The following is a 14,943-nucleotide window of genomic DNA, read 5'->3' on the forward strand; positions in this document are numbered from 1 at the left end:
CCTTCGAACTTTTAACAACAAAGAACAGCTGTGACAAAAAAAGACAGTAATCTGGGCTGTAGACAAAGAGAGAATTATACATTTTAGAAAAAAATCTTTTTTGAACTATTTGGATTGTTGTTGTTAGCTGCAAAGTCATGTCCGACCCATTGCGACCATATGGACAACGTTCCTCCAGGCCTTCCTGTCCTCTACCATCTTCTGGAGTCCATTTAAGCTCACGCCTACTGCTTCAGTGACTCCATCCAGCCACCTCATTCTCTGTCGTCCCCTTCTTCTATTGCCCTCAATCTTTCCCAGCATTAGGCTCTTCTCCAGTGATTTGGATTACAAATATCTATTTAATTGGGACTCTAAAGCTATTTGCAGAGAAAAGAAAGGAAGAGAAAAACTCAATTTCTTGGCCATCATGGATCAGAGATATGTAGAAAGAACACATCAAGAAAACATAAATACTTCACAGGAGGAGATATATAGTATACTGCAACTAATTCAAACACAATGGCTTTAAACCACAAAGAAATCTAAAATAACTTTGAAAATATAAATCTATCTATTTCTAAGTTAACTCTACAACAAAAAAATTCCCAGAAAACAATAACAGAGAAGGAGCAGATAAAACAGATTACCTGTCATGCCTCCGTAGGAGTCTGAATCTGCTGAGGAAAATGAGCTGGAACTGGACCCTATGGAGGTTGAGGGAGAGGTCTCTGTGGCTTCAGAGGAATGTGGGGAAGAGCAGGCCAGGGCCTTTCAGGATTGGGACAAGATGACCATGAGAAACAGAGCTCAAGCCATGAGCAAGGGCCACCCCCTCCTGATCCTAGAGCATGGAGAGTGGAGAGAAGGAGGTAACAATGCAGGTAGGCTCAATTACTTGGGAGGAGAGCGCCTTGCCCCACTCCACAAGGCACACCTGGAGACTAAGACTTAAGGAGACGCTGTGGGGAGGAGCATTTGTCAGGAACAAACGCTGATTTCTTGGAGTTTTGTGTGCTGTTGCTGATCTTGGAAACAATTCTCTGATCTCTTCTTCTTGTGATTTTCTGCTTGGAAACCCTGAAACTTTGACCATTGGATTGGCTGACAAACTTGATTTATGTTTAAAGACCTCGGATTGTATTTTGGCTTCTCTTCTGAAACTGCTCAGGCAAGCTGTGTTAGATTTTGGATGTACCGTAGTTTCTGGCGTATAAGGCTACTTTTTAACCCATGAAAATCTTCTCAAAAGTCAGGGGTCGTCTTATACGCCGGGTGCTAAAAATTTAAGGACAGGGCTGGCTGGAAAACCTGGAGCGGATCTCCCATTTAGTCTGCGCAGGGAAAGCGGGACCAATTGGAGAAGAAGCTGCAGTCTGTGATTTTTTACAGGCTGGGGTCTGGGCGTCTTTCCTTCTAAAGTTGAAGAGTAGCTGTAGTATATCCCAACTTGAAAGGCAGGTGGGGAAGGCAGCAGCCAGAGCAGCGGCTTAGCTCTAAGGACACATTTGACTCAGGAACTGGGCGGGCTGGCTAGAAAACCTGGAGCGGATCTCCCATTTGGTCTTTTTTTTAAAAAAATCCCATTTATATCCTGCCCTTCTCCGAAGACTCAGGGTGGCTTACAATTTAAAGCACAAATCAATGTGCTTAGCAATAGCCTTCATTCTGTGTATATGCCTGTTTATTAGGGCTTTCATCCCCCCCCCCCCCAAGCAGCATTATTACAAAGTCAGCTTATTGCCCCCAACAATCTGGGTCCTCATTTTACCTACCTTGGAAGGATGGAAAGCTGAGTCAACCTTGAGCCTGGTGGGATGCGAACCTGCACTAATTGCAGGCAGCTGGTGTTATTTAAGGCTCTGCGCAGGGAAAGCTTTAGAGTGAATTAGGAAAAGTGAAAAAGTGAATTAGGAAAATAGGGAAAGGTTGCTGCATGTCATAAACATTTGAATTAAAATTACCATATTAAAATCAAATCTGATGTTTTTAAATTTTTATTTGGTGTGCGTTGGAAGAGGGGTAGTCTTATACGGTGAGTATAGCCCAAACCCTATAATTTAACAGGAAATGTAGGGGGTCGTCTTATACGCCCAGTTGTCTTATACGCCGGAAAATACGGTATGTTTCATTCCTTGTTATGTACGTGGCCTTGAGTAAATTACTCTTCTAATCTAACTGTATGTGAAAACTATTTGCAGCCAGAGACTGCTGAAGGTGTGTGTGTCTTACTTTGTTCTGGGGCTTGCCAGAAACGTGGGAGCATTTGGGGAAAATTGGAGCAAATAAAGGGCGGTTTGAACTCTCAGTTGACTGTTTTGCCTCTGTGCTGTGCCCTGGGTCATCACATAAATGGATATAGAATTGAGAATAGAGACTTAAAGATGGAACTTAACAAAACAGGGAAACATGTTTTAATCCTAGTGGAAAAAAATTGACAAGAATTGGAAAAAACAACTTATCCCTTAAGACTACAAAATAAATCTGAGGACAAGAAAACAGATTGGATAAAATGGACTGTAGAGATGTCAGGAACATTGGAGAGAAAGGAAATGATAAGAGAAGCAGAGAGAAAGAAAAAGAAAAAGATTTTCAACAAATGTGGAAAGGCAGAAGCCCCATACAAAGACACTCCACCTGATTTACTTTTTATATCTACAGCAACATATACAAACATACGGAAAAACTTTTTGATTCAGCAAAATACATTGATTAAGAAAGATACTGGCCAAAGGAAAAAGACTAAAGTGGAAACCAAGAAAATAGATGATGGGACTTGTTTGAATATGGTTAAAGAAATAGAAAGGTTTTGGAATATATATGTCATTCTAAGAGGGATGAATTCCCTAAATAACATAGTATACTTTTTCCCCTTTTTTGTTCTCTTTCTTGATCTGAATAATATAAAAAAGTTGAAATGACTTAGATCAGGGCTTTTCAACCTTTTCACCCATTGTACCACTTTTAGGATATGGCAACATCCGAGTACCACCAGTCGCCTAGCAAGGTGTCAAAAACTTGATGACCAAAAAAAAAAAGGAAAAAAGTGATGAAATACAGGTAGTCCTCAACTTATAACAGTTCGCTTAGTGACTGTTCGAAGTTACAATGGCATTGAAAAAAGTGCCCCCCAAGCCACAGCCGAGCAAGACACCTGCCTGCCCGCCTGGTGGCACTCTTCCTTCTGTCCGAGGTTTTCATTGTTGTGAGCATTTCTTTTGAGGATTGGCAGCAGGGGTGGGGTGGTTGGTTTTTATTCCCCCCTCCCTCTGCTGGGTTGTTGCAGCGAGTTTTGGTCAGTTCACATGACCCTGGGACACTGTGACCATCATAAATATGAATCAGTTGCCAAGCATCTAAATGTAAATCTCAAGACCCTGGAGATGCTGCAACATTCCAGCTGATCGGTGCTTCTTCTGGGCTCAGCAGAAGCACTGGGATCAGCGCCGAGTTCCAGCTGGAGACTGGTGCTGATCCTGGAGCTCCCAGTGAGTCCTGACAGCCCTGAAGAAGCGCTGATCCTGGCGCTTCCGCTGAGTCCTGACAGCTCTGCAGCTTCAGTTGTCTCTCAGGCTTGTGCAGTGCTGCCACCGATTCAGCTCATTCCCCTCCCCCGCTACCACTTTTCTAGGATGGTCGCATACCACCTGCCAGGTGCCAATGTACCACAGGTGATACCCGTACCACTGGTTGAAAAGCCCTGACATAAAGGAAATTTAAGAAAATTATAATGGATAAAAAATGTTTTGAATAAGAGTTACAGGACCAGATGACTACATGTATTAAATGGAATTTTTAAAGATTAAACATATTTTTATTATGGTTAGAAATAATAAGAAATGTAGGAAATATATATTAGCTTAGGAGGGATATATATTTTAAGTAGTATGTTATTTTTTATGTTTATTCTTGCTCTCCTTTTTTCATTGTTTTATCTATTCCTTAAGAAATGTAAAAGTGTGATATGGTTCATATGGAAAAATAGAGTTAAATTTTTAAATGTAATTAATTTTTGAGAAAATCTTAACCAGTAAGAATACTTAGAATTTGATGGGAGAAACAAATTAAAATAAGGAGTGTAACAGGATCTATGATAAGGCAACCAGAATGATTGGGTAGAAAAGAAATATTATATTGATGTGATTATTATTTTTAGGAATATTGGGAAAAATTATATATTTAACTGTTATCTGTCAAAACAATAATAATTGTATTAACTCAATGTTTGCAAAAGAGGATATTTTGGGAAAAGAGGAACTCAACTAAAACCATTATGTATATTATGGATTATAGAAATCAATTTTTAATTATTGTTTTACAATGTAACCCAGATGACACACTGTTCACCAATTATTAAGTGATTTATGTTTTTAAAAAATCAATAAAATATATTACAAAAAAATGTCTAAACATATTCTTACAATGTGAATTTCCCAGCTTTTGTCTTCAGGCAAGCTGTTAGTGACAACCATGTTTCATATAGAGGCTGGTTTGTCTTGCTATCATTCTTCTATTTGCTAGCAAACAATTATTTTAGCTAATAATTTTGTCTTTTCCTCTTTCTTCTGAATGTTACAAACTTAGTGGGAGATGTATAGATTTTTTTAAAAGAAGCTATGCCATAAGCCATCTTAGTTTTTCACCTTTTTTATAAGTTAGAAAGGCAAATGCCAGCCCTTTGGGATAGACCAAACTAGAAATCCAAATTTATGAATACTACTTTTATTATAAGTTACAGTAACTAAATCTTACAATTCTGAATGGACTTCCCAATCCCACTTTGTCTCTTGAGAAGTAAGGAAGGTCAAGTCTGAGATGCTTACTCAAATTACATTTCTGCCTTGGACTCAAATTTCTTTTATCTGAATGGTGTCTTGGTTGTGGCACTTCTTGTTCCTCAGGTTTATTTCTAATGAACATTATATCAAACGAGATATGTGCAATTATCTACTTTAGGTGTAAAAATGTGATATCTGAACATGAAAGCTAAAATTAGATGGTTGAAGTTAGTAAAGGATGCTAAAAAGCATTTTTGGTATTTTTAGAATAAAAGATGGCAAGTAAAAAGCTTAATGAAGACGGTAGAAGGCTAAGAGCTAACAAAGAGGAGATTCAACTGTTCAATTTTTACTTTAGCTCAGTCTTTTCTGAGAGAAGAATATGGTTTCCATTAGCCATTGATAGAGGATAGTTCAGTTTGATAGAAATATTGCCAGTGAATGTATATTGAAACTGAATGAATTAGGATTGTCTGAGCCTAATACACAGATTCTAGGATATTAAAAGAATTTGCTGATAGATTGGCTTAACTTTTTTGATCTGAGAAATGCTGGAGAATAGGGATAGTACCAGATCACTGAAAGATGAAAAATATTCCTTTGTTCAAAATAAGAGAAAAAAGGAGGATCCAAGAAACAATAGATTGATGCTGATACCTCAGAATATTCTAAAGCAGATAATAAATGAGCCTGAAAGTACTTTGGATAAAATGAAGTGAAATTAATAAAAACTATTGTTTATCATTAATGTCTTTTCAGGCTAATTTTATATTAGTTTTGGTCAAGTAATAGATTGTGGGAATATTGTAGACATAATGCACCTTAAGTAAAGATATGATAAAATATTTGATGACATTCTGGTTTCCAGATTAGTTAAGTACAAGCTACATAATGTGTCTATGTGACTCCATAACTATTCTGAAAACTACTTGTCAACACTTATCAATACTTCTTTATCATGCTGCCTAAGATATCAGTGAGATGTCACAAGATTTAATATTAGGTTATGCACTATTCAGTGTTTCATTAATTACAGATGAAAAGGTGGACAGAATTATAGATAAAGCAAAACTTGGTGGAATAGATAAAAGACTGACACAAATTTAAATAATTTTAAAACAGAAAAGTGGGCTCCTAAGAAATGATTTTTTTTATTTACTAAGGAAAGCCAATGACTAAGTTCATAATACAAGAAACAAGTCACAAAATGACAATCTTAATGTAAGGAAAAATAAAAAACCCATTCTTAATAATAAAAGCAATTTGGCAGTGGAATATGCTATCCAGAGAGGAGATGGTTTTTTTCTTCACTGAACATTTTCATGAAAGGGACAAACAGTCATATGTAGTTTGGATTTTTGTCTTGACCAAGGCTGGGTCTGAGTCTTAATGGATCCAAATCTATAAGTCTGTGAATTGGAAAATATAAAATATAGGCAGTCCTTGATCTATAACATTTGGTCAATACCATTCCAATTACAACAGCACTGAACAAATGGTGGTTATGACAAGTCCTTGGAATTCCGGCTGTTCCAGCATCCCTGTGGTCACATGATTGCAGTCTGGCTGCTTGGGAACCAGTTCATACTTAAGATCAGTTGCCAAAGGTCCCACAGTCACTTGATTTCCTTTTGCAACCTTCCTTGCCAGTTTTTTTTTTAAATCCCATTTATATCCCGCCCTTCTCCGAAGACTCAGGGCGGCTTACAATCTAAAGCACAAATCAATGTGCTTAGCAATAGTTTCCCCAGAAGTTGACAGGGAAGCCAACAGGGAGGGTTGCAAATCATTGGGGTAGGTTTCCTCCACCTGGGCACTCTCCTCTGTCCCCTCTGGCCTTGTGGTGCAACAGCCATCCACACAATCCTGCGCAATCTTTCTGCCATGCTTCTTGCATACCCCACCCATGTCATGCTTCTTGCACATCCTTCCCGACCCACTCTGACCCACACGGTGCCTCTTGCACACCCTCATGACGCTCTTGTGCACTTGAGTCATGCTGTGCTTTCCTGCATTCTCTCTGACCTTCCCCAATTCTTCCTAACACTCACCTTTTGTGCAGTCCCTTGCCACATTCAGATCTTCCCCTGAATCCCTGCCCACGCCCTCACTCCATTTCCCAGCTACTTTCTTGCCTGCAGACCTGAGACAACTTCTTTGACTTTGGTTGTGGGAAGCTGGCAAGAAAAGGCCTAACAACCATGGTATTCAGTTAACAGTAGCAACTGGAACTCCAGGGATATGCACTTTATGACCACATTGCTTGGCGATGGAAATTCTGGTCTCAACTGTTGCTGTAAATCAAGGACTATCTATCACCCAACAAATTGTTCCACAAATCTTGTTCCAATGTACATGAGAACTTTTTCTGGAATATACATATATCTGTCTGTGTGTATCTTTTCTCCTGTGTTGGATGCTTTAGGGAACACTCAATTTTGGTGGGATTCGTGTAGGCAATGGGCCAACTGAGGAAGATGCCGAGATAATCCAGCATGATCAACTCTCCACTCATTCCGAGGATGGTGAAGAGGTATGTCTGCCCTTTAGTACTGTAAAATTTTATGTGGAAAGATTTGTCTGGGATTTGCTGCCTCTTTTGGCTTTGTTCAGACACTAATAAATTCTGCTTTAGATAAGTTCCAGTAACAACTAGCTAAAGTGGGTTTTGTACATTTATCATTTTATCATTTTATTATATTTGTATACCGCCCTTCTCCCGAAGGACTCAGGGCGGTGAAAAGGGCATATATAAAAATACAGAATACAAAAATTAAAAAGAATTAAATAGTAGCCCAGCTAAAACAATCAATAATAATATAAAAATCCCCATTAAAACCCCAACACATCCCCCATCAGGCCAGGCCGGCTTGTTCAAATAGATGGGTCTTCAGACCGCGTCGGAAGGAGCGAAGGTCAGGTGCCATCCGGAGCTCGACCAGCAACTGATTCCATAAAGCCGGAGCGCCCACAGAGAAGGCCCTCCCCCTGGGGGCTGCCAGCCGACATTCTCTGACCGGAGGCACCCTGAGGAGGCCCTCTCTGTGGGAACGCACAGGGCGGAAGGAAGTTGACGCCGGCAGCAGGTGATCCCCGAGGTACTCCGGACCCATGCCATGTAGGGCCTTAAAGACCATTACCAGAACCTTGAATCTCACCCGGAAGACAACTGGTAACCAATGCAGCTCGCGGAGCAAAGGTGTAACATGGGAGTACCGGGAGACTGCCAGGACAACTCTCGCGGCTGCATTCTGTACCAGCTGGAGCCTCCGAGTGGTCTTCAAGGGAAGCCCCATGTAGAGAGCATTGCAGTAGTCCAGACGAGAGGTCACAAGCGCATGAGTGACCATACACAGGGCATCCCGGTCCAGATAGGGCCGCAACTGGCGCACCAGGCGAACCTGGGCGAAAGCCCCCCTAGTCACAGCTTCCAGAGTAAGCCGCGAATCTAGGAGGACTCCCAAGTTGCGAGCCCTATCTACGGGAGGGTAAAAGCTCACCCCACATGGAAAGAGGTGGAATATTCTGAATATCCCGGGATGCCGGAATGCACAGCCACTCAGTCTTGTCAGGGTTGAGCTGAAGTCTGTTCCTCCCCATCCAGACCCGAACCGCCTCCAGGCAACGGGACATCACGTCGAGGGCATCACTGGGGTGGTTTGGGGTCGAAATGAAATACTGATGATACCCAACTCCAAAACCACGAATGATCTCACCCAGCGGTTTCATGTAGATGTTGAACAGGAACATACAGTACATGGGTTACTTTGTTATATTTTTTTACATTATTCCTTTTTAAAAATGTATTCCATTATTTGAATGTGTTTTTGCACCTTGAAAAGTTGATCTTTTAAATATTGATTAAATTAACCATATGCTTTGGCTGGCAAACTTACTCTTTTTCAAAGAGGAATGCTAAAATACTACATGTCTGGCTAGCTATGTATTAAACTTGTGTTATCCTTATACAGTATATATTGGGGTTTTGGATAAAAACCTAATGTTTTGAACAGGACATATAACAATGTCATGGCTATGAGCTGGATAACCTCATTGTTTATAGCCTGACTTCTTATACTCTGTGGGATAGGGGATATAGTCTTATCATTCTTGGACAATGGAACATTAGTGCTGGGTTGTTCAAATGAAGAGATGCTTTTGTGATCTCTAATTATACATGACAAGCTCTGTGTTCCTTTGTGTTTTCAAGCCTGCCGTGGAGGAAGTGGTAAGCCTGTAGCCAATTTCTGTTCCTCTATTTATCCAGATTAAATATTCCATGAATTTAAACTATTTTATAGAATTAAATGGAGTTAGTGACTCAGCAGATATTTTTAATCATATGCAAAAATATTTATAATTGTAGATCATTATCAACCATTTTCATATCTTCTACCTAAAAACAAATATGTGCATGAAATCTTTGCCTGAAAGATTTTTTTTGCTGAAATTTAGTTTATAAATTGCTGTTTTGAATTGCACAGATTACTAATTATAGGGACTTGCTTTTCATTTGTCTGTCTCAGACCTTGCGCTTTTCAAATCTTCTGCTTTATGTGTTGCATAAAGGTAATAAAATGTGACAAGATCATTCACTTAGAAGTCTTCAGTTAACAGGCCTACACTTACATTGTAGCTAATCAGTTTCTGTTGCATGTTGTCACATGTGTAGTCACACATCAAAGTTCTGCAGCAATTGCCAGAATTGTTTGCAGCAATCTGTTTTTTTTTTAAATCTCTGTTTAACAAGCTACATTTTATCCAGCTACATAATAAGTTGGAAAGGCAGTGGGGTATGTAATTATCATTATTTGTGTTCCCAATAATGGGACTCCTACGGAAACTTTCATGGTTAAAAAGAGCAGGCAAATGAGTAAGAGCAAGAGATTATCTGCACACTAAGCTAATCACCCTCTCTTCCTCTCTCTCAGCTATCTCAATAGAAACATCTGTAGAACAAGAATTTGTTGTTTCGTTTTGTAATTTGGATTTGTCTTCCAGTGAAATGGTCTCTTCCACCCGGCAGATGCAGAAAATACCTTAGTTTTATTGGCTTTCTGGGAATATACACAAAAAAAAATCCTTTTATTGTCCTTTACCCTGCTTAGAAATTGAGCTTGACCGTTCTAACAAAACATATGTAGATCGTATGTGTGTGTTTTTGTGTGTATAAAGAGGGAGAGAGTTTTTCAGTACAGTAAAAATAAACAAGGTATTACAATTAATTTAGGAAAAATTAGGAAAGATTGAACAAACTAGTGAAAAAATAGAAAAAGTTCAAATATGTCTTCCTGCTCTCTATTGAGTAATTATCTGTTGAGCAATTATCATTCTAACCTTTCCCCAAAAATATTTCCATTCAAGCTATATTTAATTCTTCAGAGATTTATTCTAGGATACCTGGTAGCTGTAATGCATTACATAGATTAAGTGTTCAAGTTGCCTAGTCCTCATTCAGTTTCAAGAGTCAAAGCAAACTAAGTTCTTCAAACTGCATTTTAGAATACAGGAGTGAGTGATATTAAAGAAAATTGCTTGTTCATTATTAATAACCTTTTAAATTTTAAATTGACCAAACATCAGTCACTAGGGGAGAATTTGAAGTAAGGAGAATGAATGTCTCAGTGTGTTAATATTTGCTTTACTATCAATTCAAGATAGACAGTGTTGGACAAATCAACTGGAACTTTTTTTGAAAATGTGTATTCAAGGAGGTTCCTAGTAGATTCTGTCCCTAGTGTATCAGCCTCTACTTTGCCCACTTGCTGAATGACCTTTTTGGTTTTTTTGAGGAGCTAGATCTTGGCAGCACATGATTGCAGTAGTTAAAAATAGACCATTTTATTTTGTCTCTGCCAAGAGAAGAGCAGGAACTTTCTGCAGCAGCCATTTGATAACAGGGTCTGATAATGAATCCAAATGCATTGATGGAAATGTAGACAGAGCACATGCAGCACAGATTTTCCAAATATAGCTCTCAGTTTATCTGTGATGTGCTGACTGGGGCAGACCCTTCACAAAGGGACAAAGTAAGCACACTCATTAACCTTTGGACTGCTGTATCACAAAGGATTTGTTACACTTGTAGCATAAAATGGATTTTTTTCCATTTTGTTTTTTTTTTTTTGCAGCAGAATGTATATTATAATTTAGGCACAAAAAATCATGACAAAATGGTGGGTTGCCATCCTGCATCTATTAAGAATTGTAGCCAAACACAGTTTTAATTATTAGGTTCAGAGTTTTTGTATTAATCCAGTACCTGGTCTGGTCTCTTAAGCAGTTGCTTAATGCAAAAGGAGAAACAGGTTGAGAAACACAGTTCTAACATCAAGCAGTTTCCCCGGCAATGAAAAAAAATCCAGTTCTTCTGTTGTATCTTTTCTCCAGACCTACTCGTGTTTGCCCCCCCCCCCCGAGCTGTGATGCTAAATGGATTTAGAATTTCTGGTTGTCCTCAACTTATGACCACAGTTGGGACCTGAATCTCAGTCACCAAGTAAGCAATCATTGAGTGAGATGTCCACGTGACTGATTCACTCAGTGACTGCAGTTCTGACTTGTGGTTGTTAAGTGGGCAGAGCAAAACACTTGTCTGCCATAGGAGGGCAGGCAGCTCCCCTCCTGCTTGGAATGAATGTCTGCACTGAACTGGATAAATGAAGCATTGTAATCTCCACTTCATTTCTACAGCATAGTGCAAGAGCTTCTCACCACTCCATTCATGGAAGGGAACTTGGGTCTCAAAGATCTGAGCTTCATTTTTGCAGCCCAGCACAAGGTCCCCCTCCCAGCACTTTACCACCCTCCTGGATGGTCTCCCCATCACATTTTTGGGAAAGCCGGAAGATTGAGTTCTTGGTAACCATTTGTAAATGCAAACAAATTGCCAAGTATTCAGGTCATGATTACCTCGCCAGTGTGTGCACGTATGTGTGAGGACATGATGGTTGGAAGTGCTTTATGGATTGTAAAGCTTCATTTCTGAGCTGTTGTAATTTAATAATCATTAAACAACCAACGATGTGTTGAGGGCTACCTGTGGTCCTCCTTTAATGTCTGCTCGTTCAGTGACCATTTGAAAAATAACACTGAACAAGGGGGACTTGTCATAGGTCTTTGGCTTCAGCCATCACAGACTTCCCACAGTCACGTAATCACAATTCGGGTTCTTGGCAACCAGTCACAATCACAATGTGGCAGCACCCCACTGTCACATGATCTTCATTTGGAAACTTCATTCTCAGTTTCCAATAAGCGAAGTCAATAGGAAGCTAGCAGGAGGCTGCAAATGGTGATCATATAATCATGGAAGCTGCAACTTCGCAGGATTTGCTTAATGATGGCAACTGGGACAACCAGAACTGCTGTCATAACTTGCAGTCATATTGCTTTTCAGTAGATTTCTTGGTCCCAATTATTATTGGTAAGTGAGGACTACCTGTAACCATACATAGTTTTTATAAGTCTGCAGGGTTTGTGCCAGGATGTGAATATATAAAAAATATAATGCAAAACCTCTCAGGATCTAAATAGAATATGTTGTAGCTATAGCAGCAAATCAAATAGACCAGTCAGCATGTCTGTTGTGCTCTTTTCCTTTCAGTATTTTTCATGCATCTCCAGTATATTGTGTAAATGTGTTCTGTAGGGGTATGGAATGTGACTTTGTGCACAGAATTCAGCTTCCTCAGATTTTTATGGTCACTTGGCAGATGAAGCACATTTTTAAACGTTCTTGCTGTAAGTAGTATGTGGAAAGAGCATGGTCAAATGTCTGCTGAAATTGAAGTCTATAGAGAGCTGGCCAGATAAACTTAGTCAACAAGGCATCAATTTAGTGTATAGTTAGCTAACCCTAACCCTAACATTTTATTCTAAACCTGTATGGTGCTTATTATAAGACAAATGTGGATAGCATTATGCAAAAACAAGTTTGATAAAGTATCTAAAACTTCTAAATACAAAATACGGAAATCCCTGGGTACCAGTAATTTCAGTGTTTACTTAGCATATTCATGAGGTTAGCTTTGGCTAAGACTATTAAAATCTTCCATAGTTGCCAATAGGAGTCCTGGATTCATTTGATCTTTGTAGTTTGAAATATGTTTTCATGTAACTTAGACATATTTTCAAATAGTGAAACTGCAGTTCATATCTGGTACTTTTAGCTGAGCATCCTCAGTTTTGAAAAGGCTCCAGAAATTCTAAAATAAATCAGCCAAAATAGATGGAATGGCTTAGTATTATTGCTTGTTTAATGTTTAATCTCTCTGGTGACTATTCATCCTTTTGTTACTGCTTTTTAAATCTTATTCATCGTGATTGCTAAACAGCCAGAATTATGAGTGGCTCTTTTTCTAAAGGGCAAATGGTAAGAAAGTGGAAAATTAGCAAATATAATGAAGAAATAGATGAGTTCCTATCCACAGCACCTACTTTATTATTGAAAGTATGAATAATGCTTGTTAATGCTCAAGTCTCACTAAGTCGTGGCAGTCCTATGCTCTTTGACAATTTTTGTCTCCTAGTACCACAGGGGCTTTGAGGAGGCATGGTAATATAGGCCATAGATATATAGAAATAAGAATTATTTCAAAATTTAATGCTGTGCTCTTTACTCCCAATTCATAGTTTTTAGCTGGTTTGCTTGAACCTATATTGCATCTTTCTTTGGAGAAGCAGCTGTGTTTTGCAGTTCAGTGTTACTTTGCATAAACAATCATTTTATAGTAATTTTATTAGAAGCTACATTTAAAAATATAAAATCTATACAAATTTAAAAAATTAAAAGATTTGAAAAGAAAAAATAGAAAAAAGAAAAGAAAAATAATGTAGTAAAGAAAAAGAAATAAATAAACTACTTTTCCTTACATCAAAGCAAGTATAAACACTTTAGTAACTTATCATCTTCTCTTAAAGTACAGCAAATGATCCCTTCTTCCCATATCCTATCTCTTATCTGTAAACAAATCCCTAAGCCTTGTTTAGTCCTCAGGTAAATAGTCTGGGGGAATAATCTTCATTTTGCTATTTTTCCCCCCAAAGCCCACATTAAGTAAATAATCCTAAGCTTTAGCTGTCATAGACTTATGAGGGCCTAAGTACTACCTGGGAATTTTGACTATCCTTGCAATAATATTAGTTAACTGCTGTTACTTTTTTTGCCTAACTTTGCAAAAATTCTCTATTAAGTGCTTCATGCTTTGTTTCTCACTTTGAACTAACTTCATTTTCTTCTGCAGTTTAATTTTGGAGATACTGTTGTCAATCAGGCTATCCATACCATTGAATATTGCTTAGGATGCGTCTCCAACACAGCCTCCTACCTGCGTCTCTGGGCACTCAGTCTGGCTCATGCACGTGAGTAATTTCTCCATGACTTATTTGAACATAGTGAACAGGAAAGGCAAATTCCAGCCATGAATTAAAAGATCGGTTTTTCCTTTTTGTTATTAGTGTAAATGAGGGGAAGGCAATCTAGTACTCTGTATGAATCATAATTCATAATTTTTTATTATGGCTCCTATAATCCTTTGCTTTTGACCATGTTGACTAAAGTGGAAGTTGGAATCTAAAACAACTTGGGGATTATGGCTTGCACTATTCATTTCCTTTATTATGCTGCACCTAAAGTTAGAATGCTGGAAAATATCATGTACACCCACTATTTCTTGGTTCCTTATCAAAATCGTTTAAAGTACTATTTATTACAGTAAGTATAAAATGTTTCTTGAATCAGGATTTGTACTTTCCACTGTGGAATGGGTGGGGAGTCCTTTAGAGGAAATTGTTCCTGGGGTGTGTTTCAGATGTATGACTAATTTGAAGAGCTAGCATCTCCACACTTTCTAGGCATGGTCCTTAGATACCTTAAAAAAGGCAGCCGGAATGAGGTTAGGGCCTGCTGGTCTCCAAGGCTAGTTTTCATTGATTTACAGTTTTTTTTTGTCTTCACAGAGCTTTCTGAAGTCCTCTGGACCATGGTGATTCACTTGGGTCTCAGTATCAATAATCTGGCTGGTAGTTTGGCCTTGTTCTTTTTATTTGCTGTCTTTGCTACTCTAACAGTGGCCATCTTATTGGTCATGGAAGGTCTTTCAGCTTTTCTGCATGCCCTCCGTTTACACTGGTGAGTGTCAAGTAGTTGATTTTCTGTTACACACAAGCCAAAGTCATAACTTGG

At 38.7% G+C, this 14,943-nt stretch overlaps 1 protein-coding gene across 3 annotated transcripts in view; it reads left to right on the plus strand.

Moving 5' to 3' along the window:
• The window catches only part of ATP6V0A1 (ATPase H+ transporting V0 subunit a1), a 75,126-nt gene that overhangs the window by 46,935 nt on the left and 13,248 nt on the right, over positions 1 to 14,943 (plus strand). For all 3 annotated transcript variants that reach the window (XM_083378375.1, XM_083378376.1, XM_083378377.1), the window contains exons 18-20: positions 7,183 to 7,290; positions 14,003 to 14,120; positions 14,718 to 14,889. In XM_083378375.1, the coding sequence (XP_083234501.1) occupies positions 7,183 to 7,290; positions 14,003 to 14,120; positions 14,718 to 14,889 (398 nt within the window). The remainder of the gene's footprint in view (positions 1 to 7,182; positions 7,291 to 14,002; positions 14,121 to 14,717; positions 14,890 to 14,943) is intronic.

The sequence above is a fragment of the Vipera ursinii genome (genome assembly GCF_947247035.1).
Source record: "Vipera ursinii genome assembly, chromosome: Z".
In the NCBI taxonomy this organism is placed as follows: Eukaryota; Metazoa; Chordata; class Lepidosauria; order Squamata; family Viperidae; genus Vipera; species Vipera ursinii.